The following is a 23,595-nucleotide window of genomic DNA, read 5'->3' as shown; positions in this document are numbered from 1 at the left end:
AGCCCACAACAAGTGTGAAGGGGAGATTGCTAATGGGATTTCTCCCCAAACATGTGGTTTAACCAGTGGGCCTGAGAGCATCCTTCCAGCCTCACTGCACCTGTGGGTTTCATAGAATGGTTTGGGTTGGAAGGGACCTTTAAAGGGCATCTAGTCCCATCCCCTGGCAATAAGCAGGGACGTCTTCAACTAGATCAGGTTGCTCCAAGCCCCATCCAGCCTGGCCTTGAACACCTCCAGGGATGGGGCAGCCACAGCTTCTCTGGGAAACCTGGGCCAGGGGCTCACCACCCTCACAGCAAACAATTTCTGCCTCAGATCTCACCTAAATCTCCCCTCTTTCAGTGTAAAACCATTCCCCCTTGTCCCATGGCTCCCCTCCCTGCTTCAGAGTCCCTCCCCAGCTTTCCTGGAGCCCCTTTAGGGCCTGGCAGGGGCTGGAAGGTCTCCCCGGAGCCTTCTCTTCTCCAGGCTGAACCCCCCCAGCTCTCTCAGCCTGTCCTCCCAGCAGAGGGGCTCCAGCCCTCCCAGCATCTCTGGGGCCTCCTCTGGCCCCGCTCCAACAGCTCCGTGTCCTTCTGCTGTTGGTGCCCCAGCGCTGGAGGCAGCACTGCAGGGGGGTCTCACAGAGCCGAGCAGAGGGGCAGAATCCCCCCCCTCGCCCTGCTGCCCACGCTGCTGGGGATGCAGCCCAGGCTGCGGGGGGTTTCTGGGCTGCCGGAGGACATTGCCGGCTCGTGTTGAGCTTCTCCTCCACCAACACCCCCAAGTCCTTCTCCTCAGGGCTGCCTTCCTTAAGGCTTGTTTTAATGGGGCTCCCTTTTGCCCAGCTCTCTCCACATCCCAAGCCCATTCTCCCCATGCAGAGCGATTCCTGATGAGGAAATCCCAAGCGCCACGGTCCAGCTGCAGCGACCTGCTCGGATCCCTCATACCCAGCAAGCGAAACGGCTGCAGCACCACCATTTCCTACAGCCCTTCAAATCCCAATGGATTCCCCCATTAATACAGCTTCTACATACAAAAGTTTTCCAGATTTACCAGCAATTACCGTGCCTGAGGCAGCCCCGAGCCCAGGGGCTGCAGTCCCTCCCCTGCTAATTGCTGCTACAATTCGGGGGGTCAGGGTGCATCCCTGCCCGTCAATTCATGGCCCTGATGCACTGAAATCCAGGCATGGAGCCGTTGACCACTACTCTCTGGATGCGACCATCCAGCCAACTCCTCATCCTCTGGACAGTCCATCCATCAAATCCCTCTCTCCCCAATGTAGAGAGAAGGAAGTGGGGGGGATCCCACTGGATCCCTTGCCCACACTGGGGAGGGGGTTTGCACCAGTCCTGCCCTGTGGCTCTGCCCCTTGCCTGTCCCCGTCCCCCATGGCAGCCTGATGGAGAGCAGCTCTCGGATGTTGTCCCCGGCCTGTGTGGGAAGCGGGGGGCAGACGGGGGTCCTGGTGGCTCAGCTCTGAGCCCTGAGACCTGGGCTGGGCACTTCCTCTTCTCGCTCTATGGCTGCTATAAAACCAGAGTCGGACCTGGCTCTCCTCCTGCACGGGCACAGCCTCGGGATTAACCATTTCCCACCGGTCGCAGGAAACGGGAATACCAGCAACACACAGGAAACCCCCCCAAGGTCCCCTCTCCCCACTGCTATCCACCACATGCCCTGCACCCTGGCGTTTTGGCAAACCTGCAGCTCAGGGCACACACAGCTCATCCCTCCCTGTCTCATTATTCAGTGGAAATGCCCCGATTGGGAAATAAGGCATTTTCCGGGCTCTTTTCCCTTCCCAGCTCTGCGCACAGTCCTGCGGGGACGCTGCACTGCCCCTTCCCGTACGCAGTGACGGGGGGGCCTGCGGCCATGTACCCCGTGATCTGAGACAGCCCCTCCATGGGTGACGTGCAGGATTCCCAGAAATCTGGGAAGTCTTCTGCCTCCCTTGTCGCCTCCTCCCTGCATGCTCCCCCGGGCTCTCTGGTCCAGCCCCGTGTTGGGGTGCACATCCCCATATCGGGTGGCGGGGGCGGGGTGTCTCCTTTTTCTTAAACAGGAGTGCACCAGAGCCCACCCCCGAAGCTGGGGCGAGCTCCCGGCCGGCAGCAGCGTGCTGGGGGGGGCGGTGTCCAGGAAGCGATTTCACAACCCGTGTTTATGTGCAGTAAGACCACACGTGTGCAGTGATTTCACCCCTCCTCCTTCCCCGCTCAGCCAGTGGCGAGTGCAACGCCTGCTGGCATAGCCTCCTATTTATGTTCCCTCACTGTTGCTGCCCGTAAAACACTGCTGGGTAAAAAAAAAAATAAAAAAAAAAATCAGTGTTTTTGCAAACAAGCACGAGCCGCTCCCTGGCACAACCTCCCAGGGCCACAGACCTGCTCCTTGTCCCAGTACCCGCTGGCCTGGGCACCATGGGGACCGACCCCATCCTTAGCGCCAGCTCCGAGCCCAGACTTGCCCTGTTTTTAACAAAACCCCCACTGCCACCAAGAGCCCCGGGTGCAGGCATGGGGACGACCTGTCCCTGGCCCAGCCACGGGTTTCCCTACCAGGTGCCAAACTGGCCATGGGCACACGCAAGGCGGTGGAAGCCGGTTGGCACGTAAACACCGTGACAAGGGGGAAAACCCACCGGCACCGGCAGTGGCACAAAGCCATGATTCCCAGCAGCCCCCTGCCATGCTCCCACGCTGCATCCCGGCACTGCACCCCCATGCTCACCCACTCCTGGGGGGGCCAGCTGAACACCCCAGCCCCACGGGGTCTGCCCTGGGGCCACCCCGCTCTCTGGCGGGATGCTGAGACTGTCCCACCCGCAGGGACAGCCACCTGCACCCCGTGGGCTCCCCAAGGGTTTGGGGTGGGTGGTGGCGGCACAGCCGCACCCCACCTCTGGACACATGGGGCTGGGAAGGGGCCGGGAAGCACCCCCTCCTTGGCATCTTCCAGCATCTTGGTACCACCACCCCCCACCCCGCCCCGGGAGGCAGCACATGGGGGTGCGGGTGGGAACCCCGGGCTGGGAGCATGGCGCGGGGGGGGGGGGGGGGTGGGGGGGGGTGGCGGGCGGGGCGATGACCCGGGGTGAGCACGGCACGTCCCCGGGGTGAGCACGGCCCCGTGGCACGGCCCCATGGTGAGCACGGCACGGTCCCGGGGTGAGCACGGCCCCGTGGCACGGCGCCATGGTGAGCACGGCACGGTCCCGGGTTGAGCACGGCCCCAGGGCACGGCCCCGTGGTGAGCACGGCCCCATGGTGAGCACGGCACGGCGCGGGGGTGAGCACGGCCCCGTGGCACGGCGCCATGGTGAGCACAGCACGGCGCCGGGGTGAGCGCGGCCCCGCCCCGCCGTGCGCAGCGCCGAGCACCGCCCCGCTCCGCCGCCACATAAAGTGCGGGCGGCCGGCGCTTGCCCTACCGCTGCCAGCACAGACCAGCTTGCTCAGACCAGCTTGCTCAGCCCAGCCGAACCGAGCCAAGCCAAGCCATGGACCCCCAGGACTGCACATGTGCCGCCGGTGAGTGTCCCGTCCCAGCCGCCCCCGTCCCGTCGGGTCCCGGCCGTGCCCGGCCGCCCCCGTCCCGTCGGGTCCCGGCTAACGGCCGCTCTTCCCCCGGCTCCTCAGGTGACTCCTGCTCCTGCGCCGGGTCCTGCAAGTGCAAGAACTGCCGCTGCCGGAGCTGCCGCAAGAGTGAGTGGGGGGAGCTCGGCCCGGGGGGGCACAGCTTGTCCCGAGGGGAACCTGTCCTTGTCCCACAGGGGGGGCCCGTCCTTTCCCTGTTGGACTGCCATGGGGACTTCCCTGTCCCATAGGGGAACCCCCTTCTTGCCCTGCAGGACCTCCATGGGACCTCCAAACCCTTGCCCCATAGAGAAACTCTAGGGTTCTCTATAGGGGTGTCCCCTGCCCTCATGAGACTCCTTCCCTCTTCCCCTGCCCCCTGGAGACCCCCCCCCCCCGCTCCACTTTGGCGGGGTGTCCCTGTCCCTAGGGGTACCCCTCCTTGCCCTGCAGGACCTCCGTGGGACCTCCCAACCCTTGCCCCATAGAGAAACCCTTCCTTGCCCCATAGGGCTCCCTATGGAGACCCCACCACTCCCCCAGGGGGGTGCCCCTGCCCTCTAGGACCCCCATGAGGATCCTTCCCTCTTCCCTTGTCCCCTAGAGACACTCCCTGCCCACCTCCTCCCCCCCCCCCCCCCGCTGCCCTTTGGGGCGGCTGTCCCTGCCCTGTAGGACCCTCATGGGGATCCTTCCCTCTTCTCCTGTCCCCTGGAGACCCCCCTCCTGCCCTTCTGGGAGGGTGCCCCCTGCCCTGTAGGACCCCCCAACTGCTGCCCCATTGGGATCACAGCCCTGCCCATGGCAGGGGGCATGTGTCCCCTGCTCTCCACAGGGTGCCCCTGCCCCATGGGGACCCCCATCCCTTCCCACTCGCCCGCTAACTCTCATGTGTGTGTCCCCCCCCAGGCTGCTGCTCCTGCTGCCCCGCCACCTGCAGCAACTGCGCCAAGGGCTGCATCTGCAAGGAGCCGGCCAGCAGCAAGTGCAGCTGCTGCCACTGAGCCGCTCGCCTCTGCCTGTAAATAGCCGGCACGCTTTGGGGACGGGGCGGGGGTGGGAGGCACAAAAATGCCTATTTTCATGATTTTGTATCTTCTCTACCAGTGGTGAAACTGGGTGGAAATAAAGGAGTTTGGCTGGAGGTATGTGTGGTGCTGTTGGGCTGGAGCTGAGCCCTGTTGACGCTCATGACTCCTGTGTGGGGATCATCGCCTTGGGGTGGTGGCGGGCTGCTCACAAACCCGCCCCCCCCCCCCCCAATCCTTCCCTGAGGGGGCTCTGCACCTCCCTGGGGGGAAAAGCAGTTTCCCAGGACAGAGGATGGACCTCATCCTGCATGTGGGGTGGGCTCTGGGCGTCTCTAAGGTTCCCCGGTGAGGACAGGGGTGATGTGTCCGGGGGGCGGGGGGAAGGCACCTCCAGCCTTTCTCAGGCTTCGTGGCAGGTGTCTCCACGTCACCCTGCAGCTTCCTCGGGGTGGAAGAGCTTGTGGGAAGAAGCGCGGTGGGTGGTTGGGTGCCGTGGGCTGGCAGCTTACCTGCCCTGAGGTGCTGCTGAAAGGTACCCGGGTGAACCCCCGTGGGGATGCGGCTCTCTCCTGGGCAGGGGCAAACCTCCCCCAAGAGCTTGCACTTTGCAGACCCTGACCCCCGTGCAGGGCAGATCTGTCCCCAGAGGGATGCTGCCCCATGCCGAGGACCTCCAGCTGCAGTGCTGGGCTCCTCTGGCCCCAGGCACGGCCGCTGAGCACACTTTTCCAGCCCGTTTTTGGGTGGCATCTTGCTTGGGGCAGGCAGGACAGACACCCATAGCCCTGAGTAAGCCCTGGGTGGGTTAAATGCTGCTCGTGGCTGCAGGGTAGTGGGTGCTGGGAGCATGGTGTGGGTGGAGGGGGGTGTGATGGGAAGGTGTGTGGGCCGTGTTTTGCTTCCGAAAGTCTCTGCCAAGTGAAAGAGTGGCTTTTTATGCACAGGAGCCTCCGCCGCCGGCTGGGGCGGCTGCCCCTACCTGCCTGTACGTGTCCCCTGGGTGCGCCCTGCCATGGAGGCAGGTTCCCAGCCCCGCTGCCAAGGCCCTCACCCCTTCCCTGCCTCTCCAGGCAGTGGGGGGGGCACTCAGCTCAGCCTGGGCAGGGATGTCCCTTCCAACCCTTGGTGGCCAGGGACAAGATGAACTTAAAAAGTCACCCCAAAACGGGGCCACCCAAATACCCCTTGCGGTCCGTTTTGCCAGCCTGGGTGGCACAAGGAGGGGTGTCCGCAAGGGGGGAGTGTGGCAATGCCCCTGATGCTCGGGCCCTTCCTGGGATGCTCCAAGTACCCAGGGGAGCTCCTGGCCCCTTCCCCAAAGGTGTGCCCGGCCTGCTCAGCACCCGACCTCGCTGGTGAGAAAAGCAACACCCAGCTCAGCACCCGCTTTTGCCTTTTAAATGTGTTGCCTCGTTGCATTAGCGTGTGCCTTTTGCCTAAGCAGCCTCCCAGCGCCGCCTGCCGCAACCCGGCCTGGGTGCGGAGACGGGGCTCAGGGGCCTGCCTTGCCCTAAATGCATTTTAAAAAAAACCCAATACATCTCATGGGAAGGCGCTGCACAAGAGTGCCGGGGAGGGGGCGGTGGGGGTGACACGGCCCCTATGCAGTGGGTGGGCTGCAGAATGAGACACCCCCCCCCCCCCCCACTCCAGGGACCGGGCGCCTGCATCACGCAGCAGAAACAAAGCTGGGGCGTGGATGGGGTTTCCCCTCTCAGGAAGCACCCCAGGCATCAACGGCTCCCTGTTCCCAGCCGGGTGCCAGGGTGGGACATGGGCACACACCTCCACCCCCTGCCTGCTCGGCGTCCTGCCTGCACCCCCATCTGGCAGCAGCTGCTGTGCCCCCCCCATCCTCAATGCCCTTTTCAGCCTCCTCAGGGGTGATTTTGGGAGGGGGAAAGCCATAAGAGCGGCAGGATGGGTGCAGGCACCCATGGGAGGTGCTGGCCTGGAATGTGCCCAGCACCCGGCTCTGCCCGTGGCTGCTCTCAGTGAGGTGGGGGGGGCTTTCTGGTCCTGGCGGGAGTGTGTTCTATGGAAAAAATCCACTTTTTAGTGAAGTGTGAGATGCTCTCAGCCTGCACCCAGCTGCGTGTAGCAGGGGGGTGATGGGAATAAAGGCTTCATGCGAGAGAGGGCCGGTGTGCTTTGTCCAGCCTGTTATGGTTTGAAGAACCCACAACAATTTATTGTCGTTTAGACAATTATTCTCTCACCCAATGAGCCCTCCCCACCCAGGAAGGGCAATCGGGAAAAAACAAGGAAAACCAAGGGTTGATATATAAGCAGATTTAATAAAATAAGACTAGATAATTCACATTAATAATATAAAGGGCCAGTACTGATCCCGATACCAATATAAACCACACGAGGACTATTCCCAGCCCGTTCCCCAGCAGAAGCCGTGCACTCCCCGCAGGGACAGCCAATGTGGGACCCTGCGAGCGCTGCGGCTGCGGGAGGAAGGGAAGGGCTCAGGGCTGTGGCACCGGGGCGAGGAGTGCTCAGGATGGCAGCCATCAGCGGGGAGAAGGAGAGAGAGAGAGAGAACTCCTCAGCAAACTTCCTAATTTATACTGAATGTGCCATTCATGGTATGAAATAACCCTGTTGGCAGCTTGGGGCAATGCCCGGGTCTCGCTCCTCCTTGTCCCTGCACCTCGAAAACACTGAGACCTTGAAACCCGCACCCCGGAGCTGGAGATAAAGTAAATATTATCACCAATTCAGGCACTACAGTCTTCTAAAAGTGCAGTTTTCCCAGGCGTTACAAGAGAACTTCGTCCTGTGTTGCTCAAACCACGACACAGCCCCTGGAAGAAGAGCAGAGCTCGGCTGGCAGAGGTGGTTTGAGGTGATGGTGTCTCTCCCCTGGGTGCCCGGGGGAGGCGGGGAGGGGTGGCCTGGGCGCACCCCCAGCCTGGCAGTGGGGCGCAGCACTGGGGGTGCGGTGCCCAGCACCGCTCCTGGCTCTGCATCAGCCCTGCGAGGCTGGTCTGTGCCCCCAGGGCCACACTCTGCATTTCTCCCAGGGTCTCTGTCCTGGCTTGAGCAACATGGGACAACAGGCCTGGGTGGTGCTGGCATAGCCTGTGACAAGGGAATGGGCATCCCAAGCACCCTGTGATGAGGGAAGAGGCACCCTGAGCACCCTGTGCCAAAGGGATGGGCATCCTGAGCACCCTGTGACGAGGGGACAGGCACCCTGTGATGAGGGAATGGGCATCCAGAGCACCCTGTGATGAGGGAACAGGCACTCTGAGCACCCTGTGATGAAGGGACGGGCACCCTGGGCTCCCTGTGCCAAAGGGATGGGCACCCTGAGCACCCTGTGCCAAAGGGATGGGCACCCTGAGCACCCTGTGGCAAGGGGACGGGCACCCTGGGCACCCTGTGACGAGGGGACGGACATCGTGTGCAGAGAGTAAATACACCAAGCGCAGAGAGGAAATGCACCCAGCACAGACACCGCTGTGTGCAGAGGGGATGAGCACCCTGCGCAGGCGTGACAGGTGCCCTGTGCAGAGGGGACGGGCACCCTGGGCACCCTGTGCAGAGGGGACATGCCCACAGCGCAGAGGGGAAATATACCCTGTACAGGGGGGACAGGCACCCTGTGTACCCCCTGCAGAGGGGACAGGCACCCCGTGTCCTCTGTGGAGAGGGGACATTCACCCCGTGCAGAGGGGACAGCACCCCGTGGAGAGGGGACAGGCACCTCGTATCCTCCGTGCGGAGGGGACAGGCACCTCGTACAGAGGGGAGAGCACCCCCTGCATCTCGTACAGAGGGGACAGGTACCCTGCGCACCCCGTGCAGGGGGGACAGACCCCTGTGCAGAGGCGACAGAGCCCCCCGTGTCCCCCGTGCAGAGGGGGCAGCACGCCGTGTCCCCCGCGGGGAGGGGACGGCCCCCGCCGCCCGCAGGAGCGGGTCCCGGCGCTGGCAGCCGCCGCTCGCTGCCGGCCGCTCCCTTTCCACAAGGATTTGCTGCCACCTCCTGCTCCGGGCCAGCGCCGACCCGCAGCCCCGCTGTCCCCGTCCGGCCCCGCTCTCCCCGCCGCTGCCCGTGTCCCCCCCCGTGTCACCTGCCCTGCGGGGGCGGCCGCTCCCCCCGGCCCGCCCCGGGGGGCACCAGCACTTGTTCCCGGGGGGCTCAGCGCCCTCCTGCTGCCGCTGGAAAGCTGCCCCGGGAGCCTGGACAGGCTCAGGGAAAGCTGGGATGGCACGGCCACCCTGCCAGGGCACCCATCCCGTCTGGACACCCGTCCCACCAGGGCATCCATCTCACCAGAGCATCCGTCCCACCAGGACACCCATCCCATCAAGTCACCCATCCCACCAGGGCATCCATCCCACCAAGACACCCATCCCATCAAGATATCCGTCCCACCAGGGCATCCATCCCACCAAGACACCCATCCCACCAGGACACCCATCCCACCAGGGCACCCCATCAGGGACCAGTTTACCCCTCGAAGTGGCTGTCCCAAACACCCCAGTGCCACAAGCACTCACTCCCTGCTAATTTTTGGGATGAAGCTCCATGGAGCGTGTAACTGGGCGTCCCGGGGCCAAGCCCAAACGCAGCGGAGCCCAGGGCACGGATCAGCCCATGCTGATTTGTGAAAAACACGCTTTAGACGTGCCAAGTCTCTGCATATAGTGCTAAATATATCAGAAAGAGTTAAAACTACAGATTTACAAAGAAAACAGACTCCAGGGAGCCAGGCAGGCACCCAGCATGGGAAAACATTGATTTTTTGGGGTTGCTAGCCACCGCTGAACAATGGGTGAGTGTCACGGCGCAGGGAAAGCAATGCAACCGCTTCAGGGAGGGGGGTGGAATTTGGGATTTGGACTATTTTTTTAATTTTTTTTTTGTTGGGGAAGGCAGCCGAGCTGGAATGGCTGCGAGTCACCTTCGCTTCCTCGGAGACCTGAAGCAGGGCCGGTGGAATTGGGGCAGCCCCCACAGGGCTGGAATTTATAGCAGAAGTGCTTATGGGCCACCCCGCACTCTGATGTGGTCCTAAATCTCTGCCACATGCCCAAGATGTTCCCAATCCGGGTGGCTGGGGCACGGGCAGACCATCCAGGCAGGTGGCTCCCCGGGTAGCTACGTTTCAGAGCCGCCTCGGGTGTTTTATATGCCCCAACTGATGCTTGTGACTGGGAAATACTGAAGTGGCAGGAGATGATGAATGAAGGCTTGAAAAGACTTGTATTTAGTGAGGCAAGGAAAAGAAACCTTCCGAGGAAAGTCGTGTCTTGGTGCTTGTCGTCCTCCAGGCAAGGAGATACCCTTGGGAAAGTCCGTATTGTGGCGTCGGGGCAGGCTGGGATGGAATTTGCCCGAGCGCATCCCGGTGAGGGCAGATTTCAGTGCATCAGGGCCATGAATTGACGGGCAGGGACGCACCCTGACGCCCGAATTGTAGCAGCAATTAGCAGGGGAGGGACTGCAGCCCCTGGGCTCAGGGCTGCCTCAGGCACGGTAATTGCTGGTAAATCTGGAAAACTTTTGTATGTAGAAGCTGTATTAATGGGGGAATCCATTGGGATTTGAAGGGCTGTAGGAAATGGTGGTGCTGCAGCCGTTTCCCTTGCTGGGTATGAGGGATCCGAGCAGGTCGCTGCAGCTGGACCGTGGCGCTTGGGGTTTCCTCATCAGGAATCGCTCTGCATGGGGAGAATGGGCTTGGGATGTGGAGAGAGCTGGGCAAAAGGGAGCCCCATTAAAACAAGCCTTAAGGAAGGCAGCCCTGAGGAGAAGGACTTGGGGGTGTTGGTGGAGGAGAAGCTCAACACGCCCCGGCAATGTCCTCTGGCAGCCCAGAAACCCCCCCGCAGCCTGGGCTGCATCCCCAGCAGCGTGGGCAGCAGGGCGAGGGGGGGATTCTGCCCCTCTGCTGGGCTCTGTGAGACCCCCCTGCAGTGCTGCCTCCAGCGCTGGGGCACCAACAGCAGAAGGACACGGAGCTGTTGGAGCGGGGCCAGAGGAGGCCCCGGAGATGCTGGGAGGGCTGGAGCCCCTCTGCTGGGAGGACAGGCTGAGAGAGCTGGGGGGGTTCAGCCTGGAGAAGAGAAGGCTCCGGGGAGACCTTCCAGTCCCTGCCAGGCCCTAAAGGGGCTCCAGGAAAGCTGGGGAGGGACTCTGGAGCAGGGAGGGGAGCCATGGGACGAGGGGGAAGGGGTTTAAACTGGAAGAGGGAAGATTTAGATGAGATATTGGGAAGAAATTGTTTGCTGTGAGGGTGGTGAGCCCCTGGCCCAGGTTGCCCAGAGAAGCTGTGGCTGCCCCATCCCTGGAGGGGTTCAAGGCCAGGCTGGACGGGGCTTGGAGCAACGTGGTCTGGTGGGAGGTGTCCCTGCCCAGGGCAGGGGGTGGCACTGGGTGGGCTTTAAGGTCCCTTCCAACTCAAACCATTCTATGAGCAAGACCCAGGCATGAACGGCACATTCCATAGAAATCAGAAAGTTTGCTGTGTAGTCACTCTCTCCCCTGATGGCTGCCATCCTGAGCACTCCTTGCCCCGGTGCCGCAGCCCTGAGCCCTTCCCTTCCTCCCGCAGCCGCAGCGCTCGCAGGGTCCCACATTGGCTGTCCCTGCGGGGAGTGCACGGCTTCTGCTGGGGAATGGGCTGGGAATAGTCCTCGTGTGGTTTATATTGGTATCGGGATCGATACTGGTTCTTTAGTGATATCCATGTTAATTATCTAGTCTTATTTTATTAAATCTGTTTATATTTCAGCCCTTGTTTTTCCCTGTTTTTTCCCAACTCCCCTTCCTGGGTGGGGAGGGCTCATTGGGTGAGAGAATAATTGTTAAAATGGCAACAAATTGTTGTGGGTTCCTCAAACATAACACTGCTGTAATGCTTGTGCCAACATCCTGCCCCACCGCCATCATGCGTGCGTGCCTGCGAGGGGATCAAACGCGGTGTATCCCTGTGCACCTTCCAGGGACCCTTCCACTGGCGATGGAGACAGCACCCGCTGGCTGTGCATTGGTTTGCTGGTGCATTTGGCCATGGGAGGGAAAAGAAAGATGAATTCGTTACGCTCGTTTTATCTTCCAAGGAATCAGCTCTCGGATGGGCTTTGCCAGCATGAGTTAGCAGTGACTATGAAGGGAGAGGGAGGACAGAAAAGAAAAACCTCATGCACTTTATATCTTCCCGTATTTCTCTTTTTTTTTTTTTTTTGTTGTGGTGACTTCACCGCTACGCGGCGTGCGCAGCGCCGAGCACACGGGCGGAGAAGGCGGGGGGCAGCCTCGAACCCGTGGTGTCTGAAGGCAGCCCGCCCCCCCCGCCCCCGCAACACGCTGTCCCGTGTCCGCCTCCCAGCGCCTCAATAAAGCTGTTGTCGCGAGGGGGCGGGAGCCGGCGCGCCGGGACGGGCGGCGGCTGGGCCAATGGGAGCGCGCGGCGCGGGGAAGCGCGGCGGCTGGGCCAATGGGAGTGCGGGGACGTGGGTGAAGGCGGCCAATAGGGGTGGGCGGCGCGGGGAGGGCAGGCGGGCGGCTGGAGCGGCGGGTAGGTGAGGGCGCTTCGCGGGCCTGTCATGGCTTCCCCTCCCTCAACGGGTTGGGGTGACTTCTAACCTCCCCCCACCTCGTTCCGCCCGGGGAGTCCTCCCTGTGGCCGCCGGGCGGGCCCTGCGGCGGGGCCTCCCCTGAGGAGGGCCACCTCAGGGAGGCGGCTGCCTGAGGCAGGGCGTGAGCAGCTCCGGGCCCTGGCCGTCCCTGAGGAGTCCCCCCAGCCGCAGTGCAGGCCGCAGCGGCGGGAGGCTGGTGGGGAGCACCCGCAGGCCTCCTCGTTGGCCTTTTCTGGGGCTTCTCGGGGGTTTCTGTGTATCTCTGCTCGAAAAATAACTTGCGTTAAAGCAGCGGGGCTGGCTTTGTGCCTGTGAGACGTGGTTTTTTCATCCGAGCTGGTTTGTGCTGGTCGGCAGTGCAAAGCTCAGGTGTAGAGGGGCAGCTTAGCGTTTGATCAAGGTGCCGTGTTGGTGCTTCAGGAAGCAGAAGCTCATTGTTTGAATGGGGAGGTGTCAGGAGAGTGGGTCTGTATGCATGTGGTTTGGCCTCTCTATTTCAAGTTGGGGGGGGGGGGACGGGATGGGAAAGGCATTCCTTGCCACGGTGGGGTTACTGGTTGGTTCCTGAGTAGGGAAAGAGCTGCCGGGGACCTGGTTGTGGGAGCTCCTGAAAGGCACAAGAGTTCTCTACACAGCCCCTGGCTCAATTTCTGTTTCACAGCAGGTTTTGGTAAGCCCTTGTAGTTGCCAAGCATTGTTTTCATATATGTCTGGGAGATTATAGAAGACTTCTGAATCGAGAAGGTACCATATATGTAGAAGAAACCATATATGATACTTGGGACTCATGTTTTTCAGGTCAGTAAGTTTGATGCAGGATAGAATAGCTATTTTTATATGCTTAATATGGACCCTTCAGGCTATTCTTGAATGAGAATGATGACTAGCCCTTTCCCCCTACCCCAGCTCACAAGTCCTCTCTACCAACAGTAGTGCTGAATTCTGGTGCAAAACAGATGATAATGATAATGCTTCAAGGCCAGGCTGGATGAGGCTTTGAGTAGCCTGGTCTAGTGGGAGGTGTCCCTACCCAGGGCAGGGGGGTTGGAACTAGCTGGTCTTTAAGGTCCCTTCCAACATGAGCCGCTCTGTGATAATGTAGAACTGTATTTCTGTACCTAAAGAATGCTATTTGATAGTCCCTCCTAAGCAAGATTCAGTCCCTGTTTTGGTTTTGATTTTCCCAGAGCCATCATAAAGTGTACAAATTGTACAGAGTATGTAACGTGCTGTTTGGTCCCAACTGTAGGCAATAGCCAAACTTCTGTGAAATGATTTTTTTGAACTGCCTTTGTGTTAAAACTTGAGCAGTGAATGGACCCAATATCGGTAATTAGTAACTGCTGTGGAGTGCTGGGTGCCATCTGTGTCCCAGCATTATTCTAAACCAAAATATGTTAAGAGTGGAAGGGATTGGATTAAAGTCCAACTGCAAACAAGGGCTCCTTCCCTTCTCCTTTGATTTGGTCATGTTGTCTTACGGGACAGGAGTTAGGTCATAGACAGCTAAGGTGAGGCTCACAAAGAAAAGCCAGTTCCTGTGTGCTTTACTGCTGTTCACTTTTGTGTCTAAAAGGGTTTCCTACTCCTTGGGAAAACTAGGGGCTTACAAATAGTAAAATCTCTGAAACTGCTTGTGATTCTGTCATCTAAAACTGTGATGTTCCTCTAGTGATAATATCAGGAACTTCAGTGGAGGATCCGGGTTTTCATGTAAGGAATTTCAAATACCAAACTAAATGCTCTAGTTAATGAGTGTTGGTTTGCCACCCCATGGAAGTTAGTGCCCTGCTGAGTTGGGTGAGAGTCAGGTGCTTAAAATAAGCACTAAGTTTTCTGAAAGGAGGGAGAGTGATGAGATGGCAAAACTGCCAGCCGAGTCAGCTATTCAGGATAGTGGAGACCTGAGACCTCTGTGAGGAACTTGAAAGTCAGATGGCAGATAAAAGGCAGCGTTGACAAATGTGTGATAGTAGATATTGGAAGAAATAATTTAAAATGCCTACTTTTCGGTTCCAGGTTAAATAGTGAACAGGACAGAGAAGAGTTGTGTGCCCTTTTTTGTCCTTTCTCCCAGTGCAAGAGCAAATAACTGAATGTTATTGCCTTTAAAACTTTGAAAAACGTTTTTGTTCAATGTATGTACTGTAAGAGTTCTTTGAGATCGTAAAAAGAGTTTGCTTTTGCATGCCTGCCTACAGATGAGATGAAGAACAAAACATACAGGTCTTTATAGGAGGCAGGGGAGGATTAATTGGTGGGTGGTAAAAGAAACAATAAGTTTGGAAAACTTGTGTGGCCTATTTCGGATTTTCCTGCATCAGCCTTTTGTTGCTCAGGGAACGGGCTGTTGTACCAGATGGAATACCAAGTATAGCTTGGAGCTTTTAGGTGCTTGTTTTTAAGCTGGCCTATGCTGATTTCATGTTTCTAGTGTAGCTAGGGTATGGTAGTTTTCCCTTTGCTAGGTTTGATTAAGCATTTATTATTGTGCTTTACATACTAGAGGGGAATCTGCTGGAAATATGCAGCAGATTTGGGTTGTGCTCGATCACTTCCACTTGTGGAACATGGAAAAACAAGGCAGGAGGAGATCTCAAGGGTTGACCTCAATGATGTGTCTCTGCCCCTGGTGAGGGACCAGTAGGTCTGCACCATTTCTGCTTTATGTCTGTCCTACTCTTAAAAAGCTCCAGGGACAGAGCATCTGCATCTTTAGAAGGCAACTTATTTCAGTGTCTAACTAATATCCTATAAATGTCATTGTTCTTTCCTTATTAACAAACAAAAATTTGGCCACCTGCTCTTTCATTTCCATCTCTGCATTTCTTAATCAGTTTCCCTGTCTGTAACATGGGGATTATGCTGCTGACTTCCTCTCTGAAATGTCTGGATGCCTGCTTATGCAAAGCATCGTGCAAGAGCTAGGTATTATTGCTGCTGTTCATACAGAATTCCCCAGGCCTGCAGAATGGGCCTTTTACTTATTCATGTTGAGCTTAGTAGACAGAAGCTGTTATGCTATCTGTAGCAGCCCAGGCTTGGAGCCTGTCGAAAAAGCACTTTTGCCTCAGATCTCAGCTGCAGCAAGTAAAGAATTGCCCACTTTCTCTTACTAGTGTGTTCTTGTGTCTTCCTTCCAAAAGAAGCTGATCCCAAATCGTCAGACTGAATCTCTTGAGCGCTCTGGGGCAGGAGCCTCTGCAAGAGGGCAATGCTGGATTTCTTCCTCTTCACTTCCTATTTTGAAGAATCTCTTTGCAACTTGTGGAACTGTATTGGTCCGTCAGCTGTTCTAAATGTCGTGGGTGAGGCTTTCCTCCTCCCCTGTGAAGTCTTCCTCCTTTCTTTTTTTCAAAGCACCATAAAAATCTAAATTTTTTAGTTTGTGTCTCAAAGTTAATTGATTAGATGACGTTCATCGGGGCCATAGTTGGAGTCTAATAGCTACAGCATTCTTCATTAGATAGCATTGTAGTGCTATTGAGGAGTTTTTAGTGTTTTTGAGGTAATAAATCGTCATTTATAACCAGTCCAAATAGATTTAAGAAACTTGTCATTATCTCTTCTGGTTTCTTTTTGGCTTAAATCCAGTCAACTTGTACAATATATAGCATTTATTTGTGGTTTTAAGTGTTGGGGAAACATTAAACTGGGGTTTAACGGAATAGTCTAATGCAGCAGTTTCTATTGATAAGTCATCAAAGTTGTTTTATAGAGGAGCCTTTTCAGTCCTGGCTTTTAGCCCAAGGTCGATTTGGTTTCACAGAAGTTAGTTTAATTTCTGATGTATTTTCTTTCCCTTAGGTGTCAGTTATTGCGCCTTCCCCAGCCAGACATGAAAATCTGCCATTGCTCTGCTTGTTACTGTGGTAGCAGTTTCAATCTTGCACGGCAGCATTAAGAGTCAGACTGCAGTCTCTTGAATGCAGTAAATTCTGTCAGGGTGGAGACAAAGTTGTTCGTGCTGTTACTTGGTCTAAATGTTTGAATTCTGTGACTTAGAAAAAGCTGTTTAGTGTTGGCTCTCTAGTTTTGAGCTGTCATTTCCAGTGCTTGGTTATCATCACAGGTAGTTTAACTTGCTCCACAATAACTAGTTTATTCTATATTTGCTGGATTCAGTTCAATCTCACAGAGCTGTTGCAATTGTCCTACAATGGCAAATTTACGTGACAGACCTCATATGGTATTGATGGGGAGTTTATGGCGAAAAAGTGCAGGTTTGGGAGCAGTTTTATAGTGCACTGATTCTCCATGCTTTTGGTTTCAGTGCTCTGAGAAGTTAGTGCCTTCTTACGCTCCCAGCTTTTTATCTCGTTGGTAATGAAAAGAGGAAGTGGACCGGATCAGATCAGATCAAATCAAGCTGAAGTCTGTGCTGTTCTTGCAGTCACTGCTCCTGGAGGATTTGATCAGTTCTTAACTGTACGGGAGTGTGGCTGTTCGGGTCAGTGTCTGCCAACAGAGGCTGCTTCTGGCAGGGGTGCACCTGAGTTATCGCAAGTGAACACTGGAAAGATGTTCTGTGCTGCATTGCAGGGCACGAAACTGCTTATTTCCACCACCACCCCCTCCCTGTTCCCCTTCATCTCGGTGACACGCTAATCTGTTCAAACAAATCCAGTCTCCGCTATCTCACCTGATTAACAAGTCAGTGCAAATATGATCTCTGCCTCCCCCAGCAGCTCCCAGCTTTCCAGAAGTGGGTGGGGAGTGCTTGTGAAATTCTCCATTCCTGGATGCCGGCTGTTAGGGTTTGTCCTGGCACCCAGGCAGTAGGGATCAGTTTCTAATTGCATGCGTCTGAATGAATCATCATGCGGTGCTTTTAAATCACTTGTCCAGACAGACAAAAGCAGTGCCATTGCCGCTGGTGGTTGTACTTGGGAATGGTGGTGAGGCTGAGAGTGTGAGGAGTATTAAAATTGTGCTATTAAGTTACTTTGGTATGGTTGAGGGATACCAAGAAATACTTGAATTGCAGGTTCTTTTTAGTTTGTAAAAGGTGCCCAGTTTTCATCTTTGTGGGCTCCCTTGGAGCAGATAGTCTCCATTGATTTTACTTTCGAGTAAATGATAAAGAGCTGGAGTTAATGCTTGAGATCTGGTTTGTCTTATTTGATCCCAGGCACTTTGGGTTAGGGTGCAAATGCTATGAGAGATTGTCCTGGACATTCCCATGTCTGTAGCACCATTTAGCAAGACTAGATTTCTATGATTTCTGTGGCTTTACAGAGGTGCCAGGTGCCCGTAGCACGTAGCAGATTTAGCTGCAAATCATGGACGTGCTGTATGAAGTTGAGGGTTTGGGTTTCATATTTTGTTAATGTGGGCACCATTGCAGCTACACTTTTTTCCACATTCATCCCAAGCACGTACGTTTCTGTACTGTCTGTAAAAACAACAGGCTCCCATTCTGAAGTGGAACTCCATGACACACTAATGACCTCATCTGTTACAACCCTTGCCTTACGCTGTATAGTTTCTTTAACTATTCTCTCATTTGATCTCTGCAAGCAATTCTCACAAACACTGGTAAAGCTTTCTGCGTGCATCTCAGTTAGACACACGTCTTCTACACTGGAGCGACATATACTTGCTTCTTTTGACTCTGGGGGTTAGTGATGTATGGATTAACACATTTTAATAGATGGCTAGTTATGGCTGTCTATGTACATGTATGTGCTACTCTGTGTTGCTGTTAATTTAACCTCATGTTTATAAGTTATGTATGTTTTCAGCCCTCATATACATATATACCTATGCAGGCATGTGTATATATCTCCATTTGTAATATATAAAAATACAGAATCTGATTCTATAGAATCACAGAATATGCCCTTGTAGCCAAGAAGGCCGATGGCATCCTGGGGTGGATCAAGAAGAGTGTGGCCAGCCCGTGGAGGGAGGTCATCCTTCCCCTCTGCTCTGCCCTGGGAGGCAGCATCTGGACACTTATAAACACTTAAAGGGTGGGTGTCAGGAGGATGGGGCCAGGCTCTTTTCAGTGGTGCCCAGGGACAGGACAAGGGGTAACGGGCACAAACTTGAACATGGGAAGTTCCATCTCAACATGAGGAGGAACCTCTTTGCTGTGCGGGTGGCAGAGCCCTGGCACAGGCTGCCCAGAGAGGTGGTGGAGTCTCTGTCTCTGGGGACATTCCAAACCCGCCTGGACGCGTTCCTGTGCCACCTGCTGTGGGTGACCCTGCCCTGGCAGGGGGTTGGACGGGATGATCTCCAGAGGTCCCTTCCAACCCTACCATTCTGTGATTCTGTAATATCTTGAGTTGGAAGGGACTCATAAGGATCATCGAGTCCAGATCTCCAAACTACTTATATATACGTGTACACAAGTAGTTTATAGCTAAAATAACACTAAATTCTTCACACAGCAGTATATGAGCTGTCATATGGCATCTGCGGCCCACTTCTGACAGGTCCATAGATCTGCCTTAAGAACGTAGTCCTGCAAGGCAAAGCTCTCTGAGACCACTTGAAATCATTTTCTTGATGTTTAGCGCTTGGGGAGGGTGAGCAGAAGAGTATGATGTTCTAGAAGATCTGCTTTTGCCGATCTGTCTGTGCCCCTGTAGGTATAGAAACTGTTCACAGCTGAGCGAGGATTTTTCTGTCTTCCTCTGAAGGTTTCTGTGCATCTTGAGTGAAACCTGCAGCGGAGATGGATACTGAAGGCTTTGGAGAACTTCTCCAGCAGGCAGAACAGCTTGCAGCTGAGACAGAAGGTATCTCTGAGCTCCCTCATGTAGAACGCAATCTGCAGGAGATCCAGCAGGCTGGGGAGCGCCTGCGTTCCCGCACTCTGACCCGCACTTCCCAGGAGACTGCAGATGTTAAGGCGTAAGTACAGATCACCGGCATTGCAAACTCTATGCAGAGGGTAGAAGCTGTTTACGGGTTTGGTTTCTAACACGTGGGGAGTCTTGCCAGGAGGACATGCCTGGGAGACACAGAATGACTGCAAAGCTGTTTGTTTGCCCCCCACACCCCCTTTCTTTCTCCTACTTAAATCCTTCTATTACTATACTAATATTTTTTTGTCTGAGGAGATACCATTCCTGATTTCATGCACTGAAGCCAAAAAGTGCAGTACCCATTTCTGGCTGCTGCTGAAGACATTTACCAACATGCTATAGAATTTTTCTGTCTGGAAGGACTTGGCAGCTGTGCAGTACTGCAGTGGAACAGCAGAAAGAATTCAGCAGGGCTGAGGTGGTTAGATAGACACATAGGGCTGTTCAGAGGTTGGCTTTTGTGCAGTTTTCATAACACAGCCGGGGGTGCTATCTGTATGTGGCTAGCTGCTGACCTAAATATTGGCAATGAATTTGGGTTTAGAGTTCTGTCTGTTCAATACTAATTTCATACCTGTACAATTTCTTCCTTATAGGTCTGTGATTCTCGGGTCTAGAGGGCTTGATATATCTCACATTTCTCAGCGACTAGAGAGTCTAAGTGCAGCCACTACATTTGAGCCTCTCGAACCGGTGAAGGACACTGACATCCAGGTAGGGGCATTTCTGACATGTGAATTACACTGCCCTTGTAACTGCCATTCCTGTCCTCTGGTTCAAAGCTTTTCTAAGGCCATTGTGGAAGTAGTCTTGCTGTGTGTTTAGCTCACTGGCTAGAGGAAGTACAGAGGAGAGATGCTGCTTTCAGTGATGAAAAATGTTCGAGTTAACCATCAGATGCAGTATTAAGTACCATATCGGGAGAAGTACTTTAAGTTCTAAACTCTTGCTGAAGTCAAGAGGAACTAGGTACGTACTTACTGCCTTTGCGGACCTGTCTTTGTTGGCTTTGCAAGCCTAAATTGCAGAGGGATGCCTCTCCCTCATAGTTTTGAGACCTCTTTTTATGTCTGGTTGGAAGAACACATGTGGAACCACTTGGCAATTTTGAGATGTTGGAGTAGGGGGCATTTAAGTAAACAGGCAAAAGAGGTAAGTATAGCTTTTTCTTTCACTGTATCTCAGATGTCATAACCTTGTCTTGGTAGACTGACTTTGCCATGTTTCATATGCTTTACCAGTGTGATTTAATCTTGTAAATTTTCCTTTAGGTCGTCTCCCCAGGTGTCTTAGAAATTAACATGACCCATCTATTTTTGCTTTAGGATAGTTGCCTGCCCTTGTAGAATATCCTCATGATGAAGAAATCTGCGGTATTTATTACCAAGTTAAGAGCTGGTTTTAGAATTGATGATGTGGGTTGCATTGAAGATAACAGTATGAATTAATCGTTAATCATTTTGAAGTTTATATTCTCTCTCCTTACTGGCAGATGGCTAAGTTAGGAGGGTCAAAAGGAGTTGTAAACTCTTCTTTTTCACAGATGTAGTATGCCCTGAACTATTTAACTTCAGAAGGGAAAAGGAGGCAAGGGAGGTGTGTGAAGTTACCCCATTTTATCTAATGGTATGTTTTATTTAAGCATTTGGTACTGTCCACTTTGGGTGGATGGGTCCTTAGTCTGGTCTCGTTTTAGTGTCGGAGCCCTGGGGTCTCCTGTCTTCAGACAGATTTACTTAATCCCCTGTTCTCTAAGGCCCATGGTCTTTCCCAGAGGCTGTGTGTGCTTGCTCTGGGGTGTGTGACAAGATGTTTCTTCGCAGCACAAGCAGTACTTCTCCGTGTTGGGGTTGCCTTCAGCCCTCTTGGTCTGGGAGTGCAGAGGGATGACTCTGTGTGTGTGAGGACTGACTACTCGGAGCATCTAATGGTTTCTCCAAGATGGGGTTTCTTCTTGTGCCTCTGCACCTCTTCACCTTCCAGCAATTCCTAGCATATTTGGCTATCTTCTCTCACCCTCCCCAGATGTTTTTCCCCTCTTTTTCACTAAAAATTAGTGCACTCTGGAGACTATCTATTGCATGATCATAGAGCGAGAGCTCTAAACCGCTGGCACTGTTCACTTTCTGTCTTATTTTATTCTTTTGTTCCAGTTTCTGATGGTGCATTTCTAATTGGCGATGTTAAACTTGGTACGTGTCTTCCTTGACCCCATTCTGTCTAGACTTTTTTCAAGAGCTCTTTTTTTTTTTCTTTTTTTTTTAGGTTTACTACTGCTGTTAATTCTTCTTTGATTTCTGGTGTTTTTCCTTTCTGCTTTAAGAGCAATCTTATTGTAGATTCTCAAGCCCAGAAGCAGTGGAGCTCTTGACTCTTTGAGATTGATGGCATTTGAGAAAATGGATAGGACTGTGTAATACTCAGATTTTACTTTATTTTTATTGGTTACCTAACAAAAACATGAAGGCTTTCTTCTTTCTTAATTATACCAGATGTCAAGGACTCACCATTTGAAGTAGTGAATTCTGGTATATTCTGGTGATCATCTCAGTATATTTTCTTATCTCTAGTGTATTTCTTTTAAGACCCACGTCAATACTTGAATGTTTTTCATTAGAATGTGTTTATTTCTTTTAAAAAGGAAGTGTTTAAGTTTGAATTCATGGCAGTTGACACTATGGACTAAGCATACTATAAACTATTAAAATTATCTAAGTAAAAAATAAGCTTTTTTTTAAAAAAAAAAAAAGGGGACAAGATTTAATTGCAAAATCTTGAAGGATGTGGGAGGAGATTTTTTTAAATATCTTACCATCTGAAATCAAGAGATTTTCAGCCATGCTTAAACAGATTTGGTATCTGAAACTCATTGTTTTCAACTTCAGGTGATTTCTGTGGGACTTGGGTACTTACCTTGTGTAGGCATTCTTGAAAGTTTCTTAAATATCAGTTTGTTTGCATGTTTAGGTGTCAAAATGCCTCTCTGTCTAGTCATCATTTTCAATCTGTCTTTTTGCCACAAAAGTTAATGATTTCTTTAGTCTTACTGAAACAATTTGAAATGCGAACATTTTGAAATGCAAGCTGGATACTTTTTTCTTTCTATAAGGCATTTTAATTGACTGAACATTTTTATATGGTCTATTTCTCATGGGATTCTAGTCCATCCTAGTGGAGCTTGACATGAAGCACATGTTTAAGAGCGTCATCTAGTAAATAAGAAATTTCTCATTCATTGTTTTCAAGCTTAATAAATATGTTTAAGATTCTGAATAAATACTGTGCTTTTTAAATAAGTTTGTGTTGTGAATATAGAAACAATTGTATCCTCCTGTTTGGGAAATGCTTCAAATCTAGCATAAAAATGGTGGTTAATTGCAAATCAATGTGTTTAAATGGCCAAATCAGCCAATAAGATTCAGCCCTTCCTTTAGGAAAACAGCTAAAAAGTACAAATGAAAAACAGGATTAAAATCAATCATTTAAATCAAAGTTCCCTGCTTGCTGTTTTGAATCATGATTAACACTGGTGATTTAATCAGTGATCACTTTAATTTAAACCTAACTGCTCATGTCTGAGGCCTAACACATGTGCTTTGAATTTTAATTTATTTTTTTTTTTGCAGGCCATGTGTAGAAAACATACTAAACTAACTAAAGCTGATTTGCTGTGGGAAGCATGGCGAGGTGCTCCATTTTAGATCTTCTTGCAGGTGCCTGAGTAAAGTGTCACTTTTAAACGTTTTGTCGCTGTCTGTTTTGCAGTTAACGGGTGCAAGGATTTTTACGTTGGTTTGCAGAACATCATCCTCTGCCCTGTCTGAGGTTATTTGCAGCCAAATCTCAAGCCGTCTGGCTGATGTTGACAGTGGTCTGTTACCTGAAAGGAACTTGCTTAGAATATGGACAAGTGTCTGCATTCATCTGTAGGTTCTGGTATGCAGCCATCAACAACAGAATCTTGGCCTTTCAGAGTAATTTTTAAGATTTTCTTGTTAGTTACCTAAGAGGACCTTCAGGTTAAATGCTGTTGATTATCCTCTAATTAGCTCTGTTAACCAAGCTGGTCTTAAAATTATTTGATGCTTTAGATAAGATGTGCTGCAAAAGCTTCTTCCTATGTTATTTTTCTCATACCATCAGATGGTTGTTGGGATTTGTTTTTGTTCTTCCTAGCTAACTAGTTTCATAAGCCTTCTTCAGGCTTGTTGTATTTATTTTGGGACTGGTGTAGCTATCCCTCTATACTGCGTAGAATTCTCCCTCTGTAAGTTGCTCCCATTGTATCCTAGAAGGCAGTGTGATACAAGGAAGGGATCTGGTTTATTTACAGGACTTTGCTAATTCCTCTGCTGTTACTCAGGATTTACACAGACATACTGGTAGGCTTTAACTCTGTGGATTGGGAAGGGCTGCGCTGTCCTGGATCAAGCCTGCAGCCCACACTTTCTAGAATTACCATTACTCTTTTTTTTTTAACCAACAAAAACTTCTTGCCAGATACTTGATGAACTTGGTTTGCAGTTTGTCATCAGTATTGTAGGCTCAGCTGTCCCTTCTTAGTGCTGTCTC

General features: G+C 52.9%; 2 protein-coding genes and 1 long non-coding RNA gene across 7 annotated transcripts in view; 2 read left to right on the top strand and 1 right to left on the bottom strand.

Annotated features, from left to right (window-relative positions):
- The first annotated feature begins 3,373 nt into the window (after positions 1–3,373).
- On the top strand, positions 3,374–4,713 carry LOC128909366 (metallothionein-2). Its single transcript, XM_054200959.1, has 3 exons — positions 3,374–3,524; positions 3,633–3,698; positions 4,479–4,713. The coding sequence occupies exons 1-3, from the start codon at positions 3,494–3,496 to the stop codon at positions 4,571–4,573; spliced, it is 192 nt and encodes a 63-aa protein (XP_054056934.1). The 5' UTR covers positions 3,374–3,493; the 3' UTR covers positions 4,574–4,713.
- Positions 3,719–23,595, bottom strand: part of LOC128909367 (uncharacterized) — a 199,762-nt gene continuing 179,885 nt past the window's right edge. Inside the window, exon 3 of the long non-coding RNA XR_008466346.1 lies at positions 3,719–3,732. This is a non-coding gene — a long non-coding RNA (uncharacterized LOC128909367). The remainder of the gene's footprint in view (positions 3,733–23,595) is intronic.
- NUP93 (nucleoporin 93) overlaps positions 12,113–23,595 on the top strand; it is an 81,710-nt gene continuing 70,227 nt past the window's right edge. Inside the window, exons 1-4 of one of the 5 annotated variants that reach the window (XM_054200945.1) lie at positions 12,170–12,670; positions 12,867–13,003; positions 18,856–19,069; positions 19,620–19,737. In XM_054200945.1, coding sequence (XP_054056920.1) covers positions 18,891–19,069; positions 19,620–19,737 — 297 coding nt within the window. In that variant the 5' untranslated portion in view covers positions 12,170–12,670; positions 12,867–13,003; positions 18,856–18,890. The other 4 variants (XM_054200947.1, XM_054200944.1, XM_054200948.1 and 1 more) reach the window with 4 other exon arrangements.

Source organism: Rissa tridactyla, chromosome 4 (genome assembly GCF_028500815.1).
Source record: "Rissa tridactyla isolate bRisTri1 chromosome 4, bRisTri1.patW.cur.20221130, whole genome shotgun sequence".
Taxonomy (NCBI): domain Eukaryota; kingdom Metazoa; phylum Chordata; class Aves; order Charadriiformes; family Laridae; genus Rissa; species Rissa tridactyla.
This window is presented reverse-complemented; position numbering and strand designations above follow the sequence as displayed.